The 22,049-nt window shown below is 41.2% G+C and overlaps 1 protein-coding gene across 2 annotated transcripts in view; it reads left to right on the top strand.

Moving 5' to 3' along the window:
- Nucleotides 1–18,590, top strand: part of rusc2 (RUN and SH3 domain containing 2) — a 31,728-nt gene extending 13,138 nt beyond the window's left edge. Inside the window, exons 2-13 of one of the 2 annotated variants that reach the window (XM_023343567.1) lie at nucleotides 743–2,413; nucleotides 3,359–3,977; nucleotides 6,323–6,994; nucleotides 8,839–9,027; nucleotides 10,138–10,305; nucleotides 10,582–10,658; nucleotides 11,403–11,577; nucleotides 12,674–12,779; nucleotides 13,244–13,290; nucleotides 13,378–14,197; nucleotides 14,912–15,073; nucleotides 16,818–18,590. In XM_023343567.1, the coding sequence (XP_023199335.1) occupies nucleotides 914–2,413; nucleotides 3,359–3,977; nucleotides 6,323–6,994; nucleotides 8,839–9,027; nucleotides 10,138–10,305; nucleotides 10,582–10,658; nucleotides 11,403–11,577; nucleotides 12,674–12,779; nucleotides 13,244–13,290; nucleotides 13,378–14,197; nucleotides 14,912–15,073; nucleotides 16,818–17,025 (4,743 nt within the window). In that variant the 5' untranslated portion in view covers nucleotides 743–913 and the 3' untranslated portion in view covers nucleotides 17,026–18,590. The remainder of the gene's footprint in view (nucleotides 1–742; nucleotides 2,414–3,358; nucleotides 3,978–6,322; nucleotides 6,995–8,838; nucleotides 9,028–10,137; nucleotides 10,306–10,581; nucleotides 10,659–11,402; nucleotides 11,578–12,673; nucleotides 12,780–13,243; nucleotides 13,291–13,377; nucleotides 14,198–14,911; nucleotides 15,074–16,817) is intronic. The other variant, XM_023343568.1, reaches the window with a different exon arrangement.
- The last annotated feature ends 3,459 nt before the right edge of the window (nucleotides 18,591–22,049 follow it).

Here is a 22,049-nt window from a genome sequence, read left to right as displayed (position 1 = left end):
AACTCCTGGAGGACTCCAACGTTTAGATGCATCCCTTCTCCAACTAACACACCTGAATTTCCTCATCAGCAGTTAGCCGCTCAGCGCTGCAGAGGTCCGTTAATGCTCCGATCAGGCCTTTACTCGTTTTCACGGGCAAGATTTTGCTCATATTTAACAAAAAGAAGTAACAATCATTGAACAAAAAATGTGGTCTAAGTTTTTTTTTTTTTTAAATAAATCTCAAAGTTAAGGAATTACAATGAATGCATTAAAGCACATGTCCCTAAACTAGGGATGCTCTACATATTGCCATCAATAAAATACTTATTCCACTGGCAAATTATTTCACTTATAACACGCCATTTCCCCATGTTATTAGTGTTTTTGATCCAGTTTCTAGTCCAAATATCTTAGTGAACTTGAAATGACACAAAACTAACTTACAAGTAACTTTTCAGCAAGATGTAGGAGCTTGATTTAAGTTAATAATTCTTTCATATTTGTAAAAAAATAACTAGTTCCACTAGCAGAGTATTTCAATCACAACGTGGAAAAAATGTCTTGTTATAAGTAAAATAATCTCCCAGTGGACCTAGAGATTTTTGGCTTTAAACAAGCTCTTACATCTTGGTAAAACGTTACATGTAAGTTAATTTTGTCTCATTTCAAATGTACTAAGATATTTGCACTAGAAATTACAATAAAAATACTTAAGGGTTTGTAAGCTCCTCTTGTCTCTGTCTCTTGTTTTTTTGTCCAGATGTACCACTCTGACCACGGTGTGGACTTCCCCGACCTCTGCTTCCAGATCCCCGGCAGTCCTGCAGAACTGGGCCAAGCTGAGTGAAAACAACCTCTGCAAACCAGAAAAACCTTCAGCCTCAATCTGCTGCTGCTGTAGATCCGGCTCCTACCTTCCTCCTCTGGGACCATGGACAGCCCTCCGAAGGTTTCTGGAGAAACGTTGATCGTGCATCACATTCCCCTGGTGCATTGCCAGGTTTCTGGGGGCTGCGGCAGATCTCTGAAGAGGACCAACCCGTTCAGCCCGCCGGAGAGCCTTGGCCTGAGCCGCACCACGTCACTGCCGGAGAGGGATGTCCTGCAGAGGGAGGCTCTGCTCTACAGCAGCCTGATCCAGACCTCCAGCGGCTCCTGGTCCTCCAGTGGCGGCGTGGGGAGAGAGAAGCGAGGCGGCGGCGGGCGAGGCGGGAGCACGGCCAGCGACGACTCATCGTTCACTTCCAGCAACTCGGAGGACCTGCTGATCACGGCTCACACCTTACCCAGAGCCAAACCGAGGAACAGGAACCCTCTGCGACGCAATCCGTTCCTCCTGAACACAGAGGAAGACGAGGATGAGGACGACGAAGACGACAGCGACAACCTCCACGGTTACCTGGAGGACTCGTCCTTCCACCTTCACAGCGAGACGAACGCCGTGCTGGACGACGCCATGGCTCCTTTCCTGGGGTTTGCGTCCGAGCCGTTCCTGCTGCACGGCTCTGGCGCAGGAAGCAGTCGGGAATCGCTGAGGGGGGCGTCCTCGGATTTGTCCAACCACCTGGACGACCTGGACGTCCTGGGACTGGACAGGGAGCGCCGCCACGGCAGCAGCGGCTCCAACGTGTCCATGGACTGCGGCGAGCACGATTGGGTCGACGACGAAGAGGACGATGATCAGCCGATGAGATGCGGCCAAAGCAGCAAGACGGGTTCGTACTCGTCTGGCTCGTCCAATCAGCACTGCTCCTGCTGCGCTCTGTCCCAGAACTTCCCAGAAACTTTCGCCGAGCCGTTCCCGGACTTCCAGCAGGGCTACTGTAGCGACTCGTCCTGCAACAGCTCCGAGGGCGTCCTCGTCAACTTCAGCGCCATTTACAACAAGATGAACAACGGCATCCCGGGAAAGCAGCCGCCAGCGGCCGACACATCGTCTGTCTCCGATCTCCACGGAAACCAACAGGACGCCGGAGGGGGAGGGGCGTTCTACCTGGACCTCCACACCTCCCCGACCGAGCCGCCCCCATCCTGTTTCTCCAAAGCCTTCCCACTCATCCGAGAGCCACGCCTTTCCAGCTCCTCTGCCTGCTCCTGCTCCATGGAGCACCAGGCGACCCTCGACCTCGACGCCAACTGCAACACCTTCCACCCTCCCCACTCCGTGGGGTCATCTGGCGACCTCGCTTCCTGTCTGCAGAGCCAGGCGCGCCTCGTCGTCGCCACCCAGAACTACTACAAGCTGGTGACCTGTGACCTCTCGTCCCAGTCATCCCCGAGTCCAGCGGGTTCGTCGGTCAACAGCTGCTCCTCGGAGCACAGCAAAGGCAGCCCCACGCCGACCCAGCCCAGCGAGTACTTCCTGTTCAGGCAACGAGGCGAGGAGCAGGGGCTGGAGGAGGAGGACGACGAAGATGGAGAGTCGTCTCGAGTGAGTGGAGAATTGATTAAAAAAGAATTATTTGATTGGCAGGTTATTTATTATAGCACAACATTTTCCCATATTATAAGTGAAATAATCTGCCAATGGAACTAGAACTTTTTCACGTATATTAAGGAATCGTTAGCTCCTATATCTTGCTTGTAAGTTTTATTTTATTTATTTCAACAGGTTTTTAAAAACAAGCAAACAGTAAAACAGAGAAAACAAGTGCATATGTAACCAATAACAAAATAATTTATTTACCACTACTTTTCTTATTTAATCCTACACCGTATCTCAATTTAATCAAATATATTACTTACAGACTCAATAATTATTGAGAATTTGTAATTAAAACCATGTTATAATATTCATGTTTTACATACTGCACTAAAGAACCAACAGGAAATTATATTAAAAAGACAAAATGGTTACAAATTAATTCTCATAACAAGACAAGAAAATCTGGAGATAATAATAATAGTTAGTTTTCAAGTGTATTTGCACTAATAACTAAACTAAAATTACTTTGTAAGATCTTTTGAATTTGCAGGGCTATATACACCAATTGGTGAATAAATCGAAAATTTTTAAATAAATAAATAAATTTTAAAAAAGGAATTCAAAAGTTGTTCTGATAATTAGGCCAATCACAATAACCCATTTTGCTGGATGATAAATTGCAAAGTTATTGCGATAAACGATAATATTGTTGTTTTAAGACAATTTTCATGTAATGTAATGGTAATTATGCCATAAAAATGCAAGAACTTAAACTAAATTAAATTCTAATGAACATTTAACACTGAAACTGGGAGACATTTTAAATATCCAAACTGAACAAACAAAACAACAGAAACAACAAATAAAATTAATCATGAAGTTTCTCTAAATAAAACTGTTGAGACCAAGAAGTTTGACTTGATTGTTTTTGTCCATTTTCTTTTGATTCAGCGAGATGATGATGATGATGATGATGATGATGATGATGATGATGTTGATCATGATGACGAAAGGAAGAAGAAGAAAAATGGCGGTCAGCAGGACGCTGAAGCGGCTGGAGTCGCTCCTTCCGTCATCGAAGGCCAGGTGTACGTCAACATTTCTCCTCCGTTGGCTCAGCGGAGCGTCATCGGCGGCAGCGGAGCGCCCTCCAGAGGCTGTCCCCGTTCCCGCAGCTACGACCGCAACCTGGACAGGTGTCCGTCTCCGCGGCTCGGCTCGCTGGAGCGCATGCTGAGCTGCCCCATGCGGCTGAGTGATGGCGCCGCGCAGGCCGCCACGCCGCCGCCGCCTCCTCCGCCGCGCGTCACCTCCTTCGCCGAGATCGCCAGGAGCAAACGCAGACACGGCGGCGCAGGCGGGTCGCCGTCCACGAAGGCGGCAGCAGACCCGTTTTCCTCCACCTACTCCACCCACTCGCACTCGTCTGTGGATTTCTCCCCCATCCTGGAGCAGCGGGTCGAGTCCGTCAGTCCGGCGGCGTCGCCGGTGCGCTTCACCAGGTGTTACAGCCAAGGAAGCATCGAGCGCCAACTGGAAGGGGCCAAGGAGAGCCAAACCAAGGCAGAAGGTACGTCCCCCTTACTCTACAACAGGGTGTCTAAGGTGTGGCCCGGGGCCATTTGTGGCCCTTTGGGTATTTTTTGTGGCCCCTGACAGCAGTTCAACAATTTCACTAATTTGGCCACTTTTTAAATTGTTTTGGGATGAAATTTCCATGGAAAGTTTATACCGTCAGAAAGTGGGTAACACTTTAATTAAAGGGGTGCAGATCAGGCTGACATGAAGGAGTCTTCATCAATGGTTATAGCTGCTGTCAGGAAGTGTCATTCGATAAATAATGACATTTTTAATGGACTTTTAATGCAAGTTTTGATGCAACTTTGCTTTAAAAGTGTCAACAATTGCCAAATAATAATGTATCCGGGGTTTTAGGAACCATTCTCTGCCTGAATGATTAATAAGTCAGAGATAAAAGACTTAAAATTGTGGAGGAAAAAAGTATTCCTTTGAAAATGAAGTCAAAAGAAAAATAACCAAGTCTCATTTACAGGTAAAAATGAAGAAATGACACTAACGTTTTCATAGAGTATTGCATAAAAAATAGAAACTGTGCCAGTTCTGCACATACAAAAACATTTACACGTTGCCTGGGATTAAAATCTAAATTTGTTTAGGAATCAAGTAATTGGGGTGAAAATAATGATAAAAGTTTATGAATATTTTACAGCATCAAACCTTGAGTGATTGATGCATGAAAGGTTATTACAATCCTGTTCCAGCCATGTTATGTCTCCTGTTGGAATGCATTGAAAATAAAATATTTGGAGTTTGTAAATTCCACTTAGAATGAGGCATTTTTCCCATGTTATAAGTGAAATAATCTGTCAGTGGAACTATGCTTTTTTAAATAAATATTAGGGAATTATTGACTTGAAACAAGCTCCTATATCTTGCTGAAAAGTTACTTGTATGTAAGTTAGTTTTGCCTTATTTCAACTGAACTAAAACTAGACCAAAAATACTTGGTTTTGTGTTTCTGCAGTGTTTAATTTCTGGTTGAATTGAGAGCTTTTTCTCCTTGCTGTATCAAAAAAGGCCTGTCATGATTTTTAGCCATGACAAGCAGCCGTGCAGCTTCTCAGGATCATATATTATTAATCAGATTTCAGTTTCTTAGCAGCTTCCTTTATAAAAGGCTCTGCTAAAGCAAATCGCTCGCTAACGATGCTAACGAGCGGCTGCAGGAAGAAGCTCGGCTGTCTAATGGACCCATGAAAGTGTTAAAATCAGAACAGACGGATAATGGAGCAGATTTTACAAACAGAAAGACAAGAAGCTTCCTGTCCTGGAGCTCTCTCTGCGATGCAGCTCAGCTGCGCCCCCTGTGGCCGAGAGGTGCTACCTCACCCAGGTCAGACGGCGGTGGGCCGGACTTTTCCGGTGACAAACAGCTTGCGCAACGCGGCTGACGTCACGCACGCTCCTGTCTGTCGTGCAGCAGAGTGGGCACATAAACAGCAAGTGAAACAGTTTTTGAGTCGCTGCAGAAAAGCGTTTCTGCCCCGTTCTTCTCATGCAGGGCCTCAGGTTCAGTATGTCTGCGTGTGCTTTTATTTTTGGGGGTGGAGATGCGTTTTCTGGCCTGGTGAGAGAGAGCATGGCGGTAGTCTGCTGTCTGGCAAGCTAACTTTGTGACTGGGCACTTTTTGCTGTTTTCCATTTCAGCTTTCAGGCTTTGCTGGGAATAGTTTAGTCAGTTCACAGGAATATATTTTTAAATCTCTTTATTGTTGGTTCTTTGCTTTGACTTTCTGTGTCAGTAATCAGCCAGTTATTCTTTAAGCCAGTGAAACAAGATGTTGGGTCAAATGTTGAGAAAGAATCAATATTCGATTTAGTTTTGGTTTCATAAATCATAAGCTGCGTTTTTAGATGATCTGTAATCAGAATGTAATAGAAGAAAATGGTTATTTTATGAGGTCCATAACCGATGTTTGTACTAGTTTAGTGTTTGTGTGCCCACACCTGTCACAGTAAGCAATAACTTAATCAAATGATAAATTAAAACGAACTCAATAAATTCCATTTTTATGTTTTATTGTTTTTCTTTTTTTCTCTCTTTCTACCAAAAACTGGATGATAAAAGTTTTCAGTCTGGTGTTTTGGCCTCAACCAGCCCTTTTTCTTACAGGACACTTGTTTACAGAAACTTCATAATTTGTTTTACTTGTGGTTTCAGTTATTTTGTTTATTTATTTTGGATATTTAAAATGTCTCCCAGTAAAAATGTTAAATGTTAAACTGCTCTTTCTGTCTTGTTTATGATAAAATAAATGAGTTGAGCTGAGCTTTTCTTTCCCGTTGCTTCTGTCTCATGCTAAACTAACCCGTTCCTGGTTCTGTCTCGTCCAGGTGTTCTGTCGAGCTCTTCGGAAAGCCCGCCAGCGGTGGTTCGTTACAGTAAGGACCAGCGGCCCACCACCCTCCCCATCCAACCCTTCACCTTCCACCACCAGTTCACCTCCAAACCCCCTCAGCCCAAGCCGCTGCTGCCATTACTCACCGGCTACGTCTCTGGAATGCAGGCTCGCCCCGGTTCGGGGTCCGGTTCTGGAGGTCCAGTCGGTGAGGAAAGCGAAGAAGCAGCTGAAATCGGACACGGCTACCAGAGTTCCCGCAGCGCCACGGCTCCTCCGACCGAATCAGTCCGCCCTTCGCCTCTAGGGAGCTACTCCCCGGTCCGCCTGCAGGGGGCGCCAAGCTCCGGGAGCTGCTCCACCTGCACCCCGAGCCCCAAGCCGGCACACAGCCTCTCCTGTCCGCTTTCGGCCGGACTCAGCTCACTGCACACCCCGCCTGCTGGGAGGCAGGGAAACGGGTCGGCGCCGTTAGCTCACACCCCTCCGCCTCCGTCTCTGGGGGTGAAGCGAGGCGTGGTGCCGCCCACTCTGCCCGCTGTGCAGGGACAATGTCTCCACCATAACGGACCAGCGCTTCACACCGACACCCTGAGCCCACTGGGCTGTCTGGACTCTGGAAAACTCTCAGACAGAGGAAAAGGATCTGGAAGCAGAACTCAAAATGGTAGGTTCCAAAATAAATCAGAAACGCTGAGGCCCGGTATATGTGGGAAAACAAAAATTTGTATCAGTTTTGTAGGTAGAAAAGGAAAGGAGTAAATTTACGCCAAAACGTTTAATCTCAGAAGTTTTCATAAAAAAACAAATTTTAAAAAGTTTAATGTTTGTGAGAAAAAAACTCTGATATTTTAAGATTAATCTCAGAAATTTTCTGGAAAAATTAGAAAATTTTGGGTCTCAAAATGTTGAAAATTGTCTAAAAAATAAAAAAAAACTTCTGAGTTCCATAAATCAAAAATGTTCGATTTTTAAAACTCAAAAATTGTGATCTTTCTTATAGAACATTTTTGAGATTAATCTCAAATTTTCTGATTGTTTTCTACGCTCACGTTTCAAAGTCAGAACTTTCCAAGAAATTTGTGAGATTATTTTCGAAATTGTATTTTTTATAGCAAATTTTTGACTTTTCAAAGTCAGAAATTTTCCAAATTAAAAAAAAAAAAGAATCTCTTAAATTTCTGAGTTTTACCTTGCAAATTTTCAACTATTCAGCCATCTTAGTCTGTCTTTTATCAAGGACGAACTGTTTATGGTCATGCCTCAGCTTTTCAGTCAGATTGCAGCCCGGTCTTTGACTAGGTCACTCCAAAATCCTCAGTGTTCTTGCATCCAGAAGTGGATTTGCAGCTGTGCTTTGAAACGTTGTGCATCAGGTGTGTTTGAGCTGAAAGGACATTTTCCCTCAGGATTTTCTGATGGAGAGAAGAATTAATGGTTCTGTCAGTTACATCAGACCAACGTATCATCGCTCTACCACCACCGTCAATGTGGTGGTCGTTTTCTGAAATTTTCTATGCGTCATGATAAAATTTGTTTGATTTAAGACATTTAAAACAAAAACAGAAGAAATCAGTAAGAGGGCAAATACTTTGCTTTGGTTCTTTTATCTTTTTTATCTCCTGTCCGTTACCTCTGAGCCTTTTCTTCCTATAAATAGCCTAGAAGTTTTCTGGAAATATTTTTTATGATCATGTTGGTTGCAGCTTTTAATAAATCATCTTCAGTAAATTCTGCGTTTGTTTAAAGGAGACCTTTTATGCAAAATGTTTTTATATTTCCATTTGGGTCTCAACTCCTTCTAAAAACAGCCCAAGCGCTTAAAAGAATCATTTAGCCTTATATATATTTAGCAACAAGTTAATGTATGTTGGTGTCTGGAAAATGAGCCATCACAATCAACAGTCACTGGGCTGTTACCGCACAACTCCAGCAAAGCCATCCTGTTACCTAGCAACCCTGGCCGTACTACAGCATGTTTGGTCAGCTGGTTTTACCGCTGTATGAGCTGTGCAATGGCTGTTGGAAAAGACAAGTGCTTTGCTGTTGACCTACCATTTAGGAACCACTTGCTGCATTCTTGTTGGTTGTGCAGGAGGCTCCACGTCTGCTTTTCAAAGATGAATAATTGTAAAATTGAGCATCTGTTTGCAGCCATTTTCATGTTTGAGTGTAGATGTTGAGTTGGGGGGCGTGGCCATGATGAGACGCCCTTAAACGGCTCAATCTGACTAAAATTGTATTATTTAAGAATGATTTTGTGCAAAAAATATTTGTTTGGAGCCTTAGATATATTCTCAAATGTTCAAGGAAGCATAATAGATCACCTTTAATATTGATGCAAACCTAAAAAGCGCTCCTGCACATTCTTATTGTTCTCTTTTCTCTCTTTTTCTCTTCTCCTCCCTCTGCATGTTCTTTCATCTGCATGCATGTTTCATCATTTCACTCCACAAATCTCCATTTATCCTCCGTTTTCACATCCCTAACCCACTCCACCCACTCCCACAGCGCACCACCTCTCCCCCCAGGCTCTAAAATGGAGAGAGTACCGTCGCCGGAACCCTCTGGGCGTAGAGAGGGCCCCTGGGGGCCACTCTGCTGCCAACATGGAGCTCAGGAGGGCTGGGGGGCCGCGCCCCGCCCGACGCAACGTGTTCGATTTCCCAACAGCTCCGTCCTCGCTGGGATGGCCCCATGGTGCTCAGGCTTGCTTAATCCAGGGGTGTCCAAACTTTTTCCCTGCACTGCAAAAACACAAAATCTTACCAAGTACTTTTGGTCTCATTTCCAGAGCAAATATTTTAGTACATTTGAAATAAGACAAAACTAACTTACAAATAACTTTTCAGCAAGATATGGGAGTTTATTTTAAGTCAGTAATTCCTTAATAATGATGAGAAAATACGAGTTCCACTTGAATTTTATTAAACTTATAATTTATGGACAAAATGTCCTGTTATCAGTGAAATAATCTGCCAATGGAGCTGGTACTTCTTTGTTCAACATTAAGGAATTATTGACTTAAGATGAGCTCCTAAATCTTCCTTAAAAGTTACTTATGATTAGTTTTGACTTATTTCAAGTGTTCTAAGATTCGCACTGGAAACTAGACCAAAAATACTTGGTAGGATTTTGTGTTTTTGCAGTGTAGGGGCCCAAACTGGCAAGTTTAAACTACTGGGGGGCCACAAAATTCATTAAATTAAAAATGGAAACATTTGCAACTGAGTATTAGGGCCAGGATAAGAATTTTTTATATATATTTTTTAAAGTATGAGAATAAAATCTAAATAATACTAAAATATATTTTTAAAAAATTATTTTCGACTTTACCTTATTTTTTTGGGTCATTTTATTAAATCTTTAATTAATCAAGTATTTGCACATTTCAGCAACAAGGCAGTTCAAAGTGCTTTATATCACAAACACAAGAAAATAATTCATAAAAACATCTTACAGTCCACAAGTCACAAAATGTTAAATTTTAACGAGCGCCATCACCAAATTCATCAATACATCCAATATGTTGGTCAATATTCCATTTATTATGGTCCACAAAGATTCACAACAACATATTATGTAAAAAAAACTTTGGGTGATCAATGGTTTTTGGTTCAATTTGCCAAATTTTTACCATTTTTGACTTCAGTCAAGGGCTGAAATCATTTTAAGGGCCACAAATAGCCCCCGTGCCACATGTTGGACACCCCTACCTTAGACAGAACTGGAGAGCTTAGAGAATGGCCTAAGCCAACAGAGAGAATGTTACTAAGCAGGTCTGTTATGTTTTTATCTGTTTGTTTGCAGCCGGTCAGTCGGCGAAGCTGCAGCAGAGCTACAGCGACTTCCTGCCGGATTATTTCTCCCTGACGGAGAAACCGCCGGAGGAGTTCTGCCTGTCGCCTGACGCCTCCACTTCCTCTTCCTGCTGCTCCTCACAGTCCCACGTCTCGGTGGACCTGACGCAGAAAAGAGGTACGGCATCTGAAGGGTTAATAGTTAAATGTATTGATGAACCTTTTATTGTCTTTTCAATAACTAAAGGCAAACAGTTTATATTTTGGCACTGCACTGCAAAACCGCAAATCTTACCAAGTATTTTTGGTCCAGTTTCTAGTGCAAATATCTTAGTAGACTTAAAATAAAGTTAGTTATAGGCAACTTTTCAGCAAGATATAGGAGATCTTTTCTACAGAAAGTAGAGTTGGTGAGAGTTTGTGTTTATTTCTGCGTTTCCTGTCGTCCAATCAGGCTTGGTGAAAGCAGTGAACACCGCCGTGGATCTGATTGTGGCGCACTTTGGCACCAGCAGAGACCCGGATGTGAAGGTTGGTCACTTTGTTGGTTCTGATGAACAAACATGAGCGGTGACAGACTCAGACGTGTCAAAAAATTAAATCTTACCAAGTATTTTTAATTTAGTTTCTTGTGCAAATATCTCGGTACACTTCTGATGGTACAAAACTAATTTATAAATAACTTTTCAGAAAGATATAGGGTCTTGTTTTGAGTCAGTAATCCCATAATTCTAGTTCTATTGGCAGATCATTTAACTAATGTCATAGGAAAAAGTTAAACAAGCTGCCAGTGGAATTAGCACTTTTTTCATCAATATAAAAACAAAACTTATTCAAAACAAGTTTTTCTGTCCAGCAGAAAATTTACTTGTACTTTAGTTTTGTTTTATTTCATGTGTTCTGAGATATTTGCACTAGAATGAGACAAAAATACTTGGTAGGTTTTTCCCCCAGTGTGAGCAGCTAACGCTTTTCCTCTGCCTACATTTCCCAGAATGCTGCGCTGTTCTGGATCTGAGTTCATTGATTTATTGAACTTTCTATCAGTTACATTATCGACTGATATTGATCATGTGTTTACTGTGATATATTGTTATTGATTTGTTATCCAGCCCTAATATCAAGGTATATTTAGTGTTTTAAAAATGGTTTTAAACGTTTTTATAGAGGGAAACTTAAGTGTGTTTGGATTAAAAGCAGCGGCCAGGTAGTTATTATTATGGTTTGTTGATTATAGTTTGAAATCTAAATTTGCTTCTCTGTATTTACCACCAGGCCAAACTGGGGAACAGCTGGGTCAGTCCCAACGTGGGGCACCTGATCCTGAAGTATCTGTGTCCGGCCCTGCGCGACCTGCTGCAGGACGGCCTGAAGGCCTACGTGTTGGACCTGATCATCGGACAGCGCCGCTGTCAGCCCTGGAGCGTGGTGGAGGCCTCCACCCAGCTGGGTGAGTCTGAATACCCACTATAAGGTGTTTTAAAACTTTACATAATTTCAAATAGCTGCGTTGAAGGTTTGGAAAGGGTTTGATATGATGACAAATTTTGCTGGACGATAAATTGTCCCAGAAGTTATCACGATAAATGATAATATTGTTGGTTTGTGACCATTTTCAAGTAATAGCATGACAATCCACTCTCAAAGATCAATAAACTTTAGATACTAATGGACATTTAACACGGGGAATGGAAAACATTTTACATATCCAAAATAAATGAACAGAAACAACAAATATAATGAAATATAAACTCTGTAAACAAAATTGTTCTTCAGGAAATGGCTAGTTGAGTCCAAAACACCAAACTGCAGACTTGTCATCCAGTTTTTTTATATATATAAATTATGCAAATTGTAATTATTGAGTTCATTTTAATTCATTATATGATTAATTGGTTTATTGCGACTGGCCGACAGGCAAAGTAAGATTTGATTAGAAGCCTAAATGTGGAAAATGTTACTTACAGTTGTTTCTTAAGTTAAATGAGATTAAGCTTTTCTTGTGTTAGGTTAGTTATAATATGCAAAATTATTTATATTTACTAAAAGGCAAAAAATTAAAGAACATTTCTTCAGATTGTAACTTTTTTTGTATGTTTAGGCTTTTAATTTGAACTGGAAGGGAATTTACCTACACTTTATTTGGATTGTTTCAATGTAATGAATATTTAATTTTCCTAATGGATCAATAACTTATTCATCTGCGTAACTGAAATAAAGGTTGGCTTATTATTTATACGTTAAAGTTATTAAAATTTTGGATTGTTTTTGTAAAATTGGAGTTTTGTTCTCAGATCAGTCAGATGAATAAAGTGAGACATTTCAAAACAACATTTTGTTATAGTTTCATTTACCTAAATAATTGTGATAAATGACATATAATCGTGAATTTAAACGGTCTTCTTTAGTTTATTTGTGTTGTTTTTATCTCTAAAGCAATGATGGAAAAATGTAATAAGTGCTTGAATTTTGCTGTTAGAAAAATGTATAAATCCTGTACGTAATGCTGACGGCAGCAGTTGATTCACGAATGGTTTTTCCTGCAGGGCCGTCCACTCGAGTTCTGCACAGCCTGTTCTCGAAGGTGAGCCAGTTCTCAGAGCTGACGAGCCACAGCATGAGGCTGAACGCCTTCGTCTTCGGCCTGCTCAAGTGAGTTCCTCGAGTTCACCTGTTTTCTGTTGGCAGATTTTAGAACAACTGAAGTTGTTATAAACCTTCAGTTTTATAACAACTGACATAAGTTAACATATTTATGGGATTATGCTATAAAATGGCAATATGTGCCTGGAAAACACATTATAATGCCGTTTGATATCCTGAAATCTGTTTAAAACTAAACTAACTTAAACTAAATCACCTGACAAACTAAATTAAACTAATTTAATTTAGTTTTTAGAAACTGATTAATAAACTAAATTAAACTAATTTAAATCAATTCAATTTAGTTTTGAGAAACTAAAACTAAATAACGTGTTTACCAGTGGAAATCCTGAAGAAATGTCAGCCTTTAGCGCAGTGACTTTGCTTGTGCCCTCTAGTGGCAGCCACTTGCAAAAGTAAATAAAAGTGGCTTTCCTTGCATTTGTAATAAATAAATTATCTTTCTGTTTCAGCATGAAATCTCTGGAGTTCTGGTTTAATCACCTCTACACACATGAAGGTACAATCTCACTGGATTTTCTATATTTCAGTAAATTTTTCTTTTCCTTTCTGCTTCTCGTTCTGATGTTTGACTTTTGTCTTCCAGACATCATAGCGGCTCACTACAGCCCGTGGGGTTTCCTCCCCCTGTCGCAGGGGCCATGCAAGCCCCTCTTCGAGGAGCTGCTGCTCCTGCTGCAGCCGCTGTCGCTACTCCCGTTCGACCTGGACCTCCTGTTTGAGCCGCACCTCCTCCAGAAGGGCCAGGAGCAGCTGCGGCGCAAGGAGCAGCTGCGCTCGGCGGGGCCGTCCAGCCGCTCCACCTTCCAGCTCATGAGGGGCTGGAGCACCACCGTCAGCGACATGGCGAGGAGCGAGAGGCCGGGGCTGAAGCGTGAGGGAACATGGCCAGGGATGGAGCGGGATGGAGCAACGGCGGCGGCTAATCTCTGGAAGGAGAGGGCGAAAGACGTGAAGGAGCGAGACCGGAGGAAGGAGAGGGATCCGGGGGACAAGCAGGCCGGCTGGTGGTACCAGCTCATGCAGTCCTCCCAGGTCTACATCGACCAGTCCGCTGAGGGATCCAAGTTCGTCAAAGCTGAGAAGAGGAAGAAATCCTCAGAGAGGCGGCAGAACCAACCGCCACCCGCAAGAGAGGGAGTGGTGGAGGGCGCGGAGTCTGAGGGCGAGCGAGGGGCGAGCGGAGGGGAGTCCAGAGGAAGGCCGTCGTGGATGGGCAGCCCGCCGGAGTCCGTCCTCAACCGGGAGAAAGACCCGAACACGGCGGAGGACCCGGGGGCAGAAATCCGGGAGGAGAGCCCCTCACAGGGGCAGAGTCTGCGCTGGGGGCGACTCTTTGGTTCCACCGTCGGTTCTCCTCAGAGAGCGGAGTCAGCCGAGCTGAGAGCCAGGACCCAAAAGACGAGGTGAGAAAAGTAAAAAAATATTTAAAATGTCTAAAAGTTATCCCTTAAAGGGCCCCTCATACCAACACATCAACACCAGATGCTTTATGGACAACCCTGGGTGTGTGTCTGATTATAGCATAAATATTAAAGGGGCAGCATAATGTAAAGTCATTGTTTTCAAGCTTTACTTCATGTTATAATATTATTCCCTCATCTAAAACATAACTACTGTAGAGTGATGCCTTGATTCTTTCATGCATGTTTGAGAAATCCTTTAATCTCCATGGCAACCATTCAGCTGTGGAAAACGCCTGCTGGACCTAGCCCCGCCTTCGAGGTGCAGCTCATCCCCTTTTTTAAATAATACTTGAGATATTGAATATTTTTCTAACAACTGAAAGTAACAGTTATTTTATTGTGCTATAAAATGGCACCATGTGCCTGGAAACCACTTACTGCATTCTTGTTGGTTGTGCAGGAGGTTCCACTTCTGCTTTTCAGAGATGTTCAGTTGTATAATTACGCATTGGTTTGCAGACATTTTCACTTGTGAGTTTAAACGTTGCAGTATGGGTGAGACATCCTCGCTGCATTCTGTGTAGCTTCACTATGGCTGAGGCTACACGACGCGCTGCTAATATACACTTGCTAGCTTTTTTTTTAGTTACGTTTTTTTTTTCTCTTTAGACAAACTTTATTTCCCCTAATTTAGCTCCATATATCCTATTCCAGGCCTCCATCAGGTTGGCTCTCCTTGGACCGATCTATTCTGGACCTCGTTGCTGTGACCATTGGAGCGGGCGGTGGGAAGAAGGCGGAGCCTCCAACTACACCGACTCACGGCCAAACAACGGCGCCGCCTCCGCCAACTGAAACTAAACAGTCGTCTTCTTGGTAAACACATTTCACATGGGCCAGAAAATGTTGCAGCTGTTTTCACCGGAGACTCTTTGTTTTTTGACCATCTGTTGGATTTCATCTGAATCGCTCATGTTTTCACTTGTTTACATAGGAGACAGAGGCATTGATGTTATCTTGACTTTTGTTGAAGGAGTTTGATAGCCTTTCTCTGCCTTAATAGAAATGTATTTAACTGACTAAGTAGATCCTAAAGATGTCAAAAGTCTAGATGAGCTGGTATATTTTTCTGTAGTAAGTGTCAAAACTATTTGATCTCAAGAAACTCCTCTAAAATCTACAAGTATTTATATATACTTTTATATTTTGCTCAAACAATAATCTAAAAATAAGAAATGTTAGGATTATTGTTGTTTTTCTACATTTGAAAAATGTAAACTATTTTATTAAAGAATGCTAATACGTAAGCAATTAATAACAGATTTTTACCAGATTTTCCTGAATATACGTGACTTTGCATGTTTTTATACTTGCATTTGGATCTCTAAAAACCATCCAATTGTAAAAAAACAAAATCAAAAAAACACCCAGACGTTTTTTTTGACAATAAGTTAATATTTTTTGGTGCTCGGAAAATTAGCTATTTCAAAAACATTCAGAATGTAGCGTTACAAATCAGCAGGCACTGCGCCGTTACTTAGCAACCCCAGCTAAGCCCAGCTCATTACCTAGCAACCCAAGCTGAGCTCCAGCACCTATTTTTCAGTTGCTTTTATTGCTGTATACGCTGTACAATGGCTGCTGGAAAAGACAAGAGTTTTGTTCTTGACTATTTAGAAAGTATTTCATTTAAAGATGGATTTAAAGTGACAGAGGCTCTAAAACATTTCAATCTGAAAAGAGCCTAAAATAGGCAGAGCTGAATATGTTGTGACACTCAGATCTGTCCTAACCTGTTCAAGGAAGAATAACAAGTCACCTTTAAATTTCATTCAAGGTCTTAAAAAGCCCAGGGGTGTTTTCATACCTGATTGTCGGTGAGACTTGGTTCATTTTTGGAACAAAATTTGTTGCATTTTCAGCTGCTGCCGTTCTCTTTCACACTGCACTGTGTCAAACAAGTTGAAAAACCTGTTCCCCTCCTCACCTGTGGTGGCGCTGCACCAAAAACCTCTGAAGGACACCAGACAAAAGCCACTGAAGAAGACACTGAGCGTAACTTACTACTTCACAAAATGTAAAACCAGTGGAGTAGCGTGAGATTTTAGCAGATGTAGAATTTTTCTTTTTGTCTTTGGTAAACGACCATGAACCATTTCTCTTGCTAGCGGTAGACTCTCACTTTTGTTTTGCTTCTATTTACACAGAATGCCTCGCACTGTAGTGTGCTTCTTGCTTTTGTAGCAGTCTCTGGTCCGCTTGCATTCACATATGCATTCGAACCGAACCAGAGTTCACTTCAACCAAATTGAGACCTTGGTTTGTAGGATCAGAGTTCAGTTTTTTGGTCTGCATCAGAGTTTGATTAGCATTCACACGTCCCCAAATGAATTAGACTTTCTAGACAAACGAACAAGAGTTTGATTAGAGCGGACTAAACTGGCCTGGGGTGAATGCAGCCTTAAGTTTGACTTGCTGTAGAAAGCCTGTATTTATGCCTCACCCAGTGACCAATGGAGATATCCTGCAAGAATAAGCACGTACAGACGATGGATGGATGGATTTAGTTATTTAAAACTGCCAGAAATCTAAATTTAGCTTCTTGTTTTGCTTTTTTCAGCGAAGTCCGAGCATTGTGCCATCACCTAGCCACCGACCCCGGCCAGCTGAGCTTCAATAAGGGCGATGTCTTGCGGGTTCTGAGGAAGGCCGACCCCGACTGGCTGCTCTGCTCGCTGGGCTCCACCCAGGGTTTGGTCCCCATCATTTATGTGACGCTCAGCAGCACAGAGGACAGCCGCAGAGAAACCGGACTCAGCCAGCTCTGATCAGACTCTGTTAGCGAACGAACACTAAAACACGAAGAAGACGCACCGACGTGTGCGAGGTCCAACCATAAACTCACAATCAAGGTAACATCCAGAAAAAGACAGCATGCTCACATCCAAACAAAAACCAAAAAAAAAACGACGACAAACGAACCCAAAGACTCTCCGATGCTCTTCTTCTCGACACCTAAACGCTTAGCTGTGCTAGCATTAGCATTCAGCCTGAATATCACTCATCTGGACACAATGTGAAGGAAAACTCACCACACCTGGCTGCTCTGTCGCTGTGCTGTTTAAATGTTGAGCCACAAATCATCAAAAAGAGACTTTGAGATTATGTTGCTTGTAAAGTGCTGATTTTTATTTTTATTCCCACGAAAGACAATAATCAAGAGAGAAAAGCAGGAATTTACTCTTTAAAATTTTCATTTTACTGCAGAAGTTGGTTGAAATCCAGATAAAAAATAATAATTTGCAGTATTTAAATGTAATTCAGCTTGAAGGCGCCTCCCTCTCTGCTGTGCTGCAGGCTGAGCGGCACCTCCCGGCAGATTTGCACATTTTAATGTTTCTTTTGCAGCAAAGTTGTAGATTAAACAAACAAAATGAGAAATAAAGTCACAGAAGCTTCCGGTTTCTACTTTAAAAGCATGAAATCGTGCTTCACTTTTACAACCTGGCAGTTCTGAGGACGACTGTAATGAGTTTTATGTCTGTATTTAATCTCCTGGTACATACTGTAAATGCATTTATGACTCATTTACACAACCTGTATTTATTTATTCAGCTATTTAAGTAACTAAAGCTACAATCTAACTTTCATCAGTTTGGATATTCTTCAGATTTTGAGTCATATTTTGTATTTAAAGGGATAAATGTTTCTGCCTTAAAGCACTCAAATGGGGAGAGAAAAAAGATGATGAACCACCTTATATCTGTCCTGATATTAGAATATATTTTCGATATTCTTTCACTTTTTCCCCACATTTCTGTAAAGATACTAGACAGGGAGATTTTTGGATGTTTAAAGGGAAACGTGTGGAAATGTAGCCTTAGATAAGGTCCTCCAATACAAACCGATTCATGTAAATGTATTAGATAAATGAATGCTGGCATGTTTTTTTCTTTTCTTTTTGTTTCATTATTGTACAGTTTTTATTTCTAACATTCAATTGTGTTTGAATTGTAAATATATTTAAACTCTTGGGGTTTGTTTTTGCCATAGAGCTCTACAGTATGTGCGTATGAATGTCATTAATGATTTATCAGTGCATTTCATATTTGATACAGAAAGTATAAGCTTTAGATTTAACGCTAACACGCTGCTGACTCTAATCCGTGTCGTCCTGGAGGTCAGAGTTCACATGTGACCCATAAACATGGTGGTGATTCAGCCAGAGGAAGCAGGAAGGAAGGATTGCTGCTCTTCGTCTCGCTGGCTGCCTGTAAATACCTTCAGCATCAGTGACACCGCTCCTCTGTCCGTGTCGAGCCTCTGCGATGTACGGCATTATCAAACTACTATGGATGTTAAATAACAAAGTGCTCATGTGATCACAAACTCATCCAGCTCCTGTGTCTTTATTTATGGGGAGTTTCCCAGCTGTACACTGAAAAAACACAAAATCTCATCAGGTATTTTTAGTTTCTACTGCAAATATCTTATTACACTGGAAATAAGACAAAATGACTTTACAGTAAGTCAGGGGCGATTCTAGGATCTGACCTTTAGGGGGGCTGAGCCCCCAGCAGGGCTAAGACCCATGAGAAGATATTCGTTGGTGCGGTTTTCTAAATCTCACTGCTTATTTACATACATTCACAAGCAAAATTAAGAGACGTGTTGTCAGTAATTCATAGAATAAAAGAACAATGTTCATTTTACTCAAACATATATATACTTATAAAGAGTAAAATCAGAGAAACTTTAAATTTTTCCCAGAGGTGGATCAACTCCGTTTGAAACAGAATCTCTAGACCACATCATACCTGCCAACATTAATGAGACACAAGCAGCTGTGGAGACACAGTCCTTGTGTGGTCTGCCGCCCAGAAATGAAAATAAAATCTACTCCAAAACCTCGTTTTTACTGGGTTAATGACTAGTAAAAACTAGTCATTAACCTGAACTTTATTCGAAAATCATACTTAGAAATTGCATTACCCTTATTTTTATCTGAACGTTATGCGGCTGTTGGCCTTTTTTCTTTAAACAAGAATGAATGTCCATCTATGGAAAAGTAGAAATTATGAATCAGAGTTTTACTATTTCAGTTCACAGTTCATGAAGTGAGTCAATTATAGTTTCAGTACCAAACACCTTTCTGTTCACACAGAACCAGCCCAACATTCTGTGCTGTTCTTTAGTTTTACATTATTTAAGTGACTCCAGAGAGATTTGGGAAATTAATTACAAAACAGCACAACAGTCACTAATCAAACTTCAAAAAAAGAGCAATAAGAGAAATTAACAAGGCTAAGGGCCAGGATCAGACTAACCCATTATTTATCCAAATATTTTGCACATATGCAACATTTTGTACAGAACTACAAAATACTCTTCAAATAAATAAAGCCAATGCTGTACACAATTTTATTCAAAAATATAAAAATAATTCTAAATTAATTAAGTACTGCATTGCCCTTTGTAAAAAATCACTAAGCATAATATTTTGCATTGCAAATTGTCATCTGAATAAAGATGCTGATGATACAAGTCTGACTCCTTATAGCTGGTTAAATATATATATATATACACATATATATACTGTATATATATATATATATGTTCTGGTCTTTACAGTTTACTGTAGAGGCTGGTTTTAGACCAAATTTACCACAGGGGCCCGTCCAGACAGAGTTTATATGGAGACACTTAAAAAAAGAATCAAACAAAAACAGAGAAATATTTCATCATTTAATAATGTGAACAAAGAGCCACTTGTGTCTCCAGAGATTCAGGTTGCAGATCCTGATTTAGCAGATGGAAAGTGTGATCCTATCTCCATACAGCAGTTAAAAGAGCAGTACCATAATTTTTAATTCATTAAATTATTTTTTCTTAAAAATAATTGTAATGTATTTTTAATAATACCTTAAAAATAAAATTGTGAAGAAAAAATATTTACCACTGAATATTTAAAAAAGACATTTATTTAGTATAATTTCTTTAGAGCCCCTCTGGGCCCCCCGTCTAGAACCGGCCCTGGCCTGCAGGTTTGGTGTATTTTTGCTTAGCATGTTTTTTCTTCATTGATAGGAAGTCCGATTATCCAAACTGGTAAACCACATTAATAAAATATTAGTGAAATAATACATTAAATGACCATTGAACAATTATTCATAAAATATATCAACATTTCTGAAAAAACACACAAAAAGTCATGTAATGTAGGAAATATTTATGTATTTACTGTTAATCTATTCGTATTATTTGTTCTTTAAATGGCCACTTATTTTGGCTAATGCTATTATTTATTAAATATCATCCAAACTCAACATTCTAAGCAAAGAATCAAACCACAATGGTCAGCTAAAATCACAATAATAAACTGAATCAATCATAGCTAAATGTTCTGTACCATGTCAGCCTCAGGAAATGACGCTGATTTCTGGTTCTTTAGGTTCTGATGGGTCTGCGGTTCCTCTCCTGATCCATTCTGTCTATCATACAGCAGCACACTGCGCCACGACGGACACTTTTTTTTTTTTTTGCCTTTCGCTGTACACAGTTTCCATCCTCTCTGAAAAGGTTCCGCTTATAATTCGCGTCTTTTCACTCACGTCTGTATTTTTAAAAGCGTTTTTGCTCCTAAAAACATGGAATCGGGTCGAGGACGTTTTAAAAAGACTCGGGTTGATAGCAGCTCACCGCGGCTGCGCAGTGTCCGTCTCTAGGCAACGGTGACGTTCAGCGTCTGTGCGTAGCGTTCAGGGGTCCTTTAGCTCCCGCCACGACAATATAGCTGACCTTAATATTTCCTGTGTTTTATTTTGGTCATTATTGTTAAACTTAGTGTTGATGTGTGTATGATAGGCGTTTCTATCGGACAGTTATGTATCGGTTCAATACATGACCAACATTTAACGACCAAATATGGGACGACTGGTATTTTACGGGAAGGGTGACGACCTGATCCAGGGGTGCTGAGATACAGTTTTAGGGCTGCTAAAGCCCCCTAAAACAGGCCTAGATACGCCACTGGAGACAGGCCTAAATACTAACCTGCTTTAACATTCAGTTTTCACCCAAATGAGCAGAATTTACTCTGAATTCACTGCGTTTAGTTATTAAAGCAGTAGAGTCACAACACAAAGCCAGATCCAAACAGTCCCACCCAGAAAATCAGCTTCACCAAGGATTATTTTATCAAAACTCTTGAAATACCTTTAGCGGCTGAGTAATCCCAGATCTGTTTTCTTATCTTTGCACCTGTTGAAGCTTTAATACCTTTAATGTCCCTCAAGTTATACGAGACTTGAAATATTTAATAAAACTTTGCATGGTGGCTCCATGACAATCAGGATCTCTGATTTCTGCTTTTAGATTTGCTGCGTTATAGGCGTTACCTTGGATTGGCTGCAGGTGAGCTGAGCTCCGCCGCCATGTTCTGCTTCTCCTGTACGCCCAGAACAGCTGCAGGCTTCACATTCAGGCAGTTTATATGAATAAATGAACCGATCTGATCCGAGCCGCATCAGGGAAGTCCCCCTCAGAGGGACAAAGAACCCTGATGTGGAACCAGAAAGATTTAGCAGGATTAGGATTGAGCAGCAGCAGTATTAATCTTGGTCTACAGTAGCACATGTAGTGACTGAGCTCAGTTACAGCAACAGCATGTAAAGACAAGACTGTGTGTTTTTGCAGTGTATCACACAAAATGGGAATAAGCATCTGAAAATTGTGAAAATAGATTATTTTTGCTAATAATGCAGACAACAACCTGTTTCTGTGGTTTTCATCTAAATATTGTCCTCCAGATTATTTTTTATTCTAGCAGGAAACTTTTTGGTCGAGTTTCTAG

The sequence above is a fragment of the Xiphophorus maculatus genome, chromosome 12 (genome assembly GCF_002775205.1).
Source record: "Xiphophorus maculatus strain JP 163 A chromosome 12, X_maculatus-5.0-male, whole genome shotgun sequence".
Classification (NCBI taxonomy): domain Eukaryota; kingdom Metazoa; phylum Chordata; class Actinopteri; order Cyprinodontiformes; family Poeciliidae; genus Xiphophorus; species Xiphophorus maculatus.
Note: the sequence above shows the minus strand (reverse complement) of the source record. Positions and strands in the feature narration are given on the sequence as shown.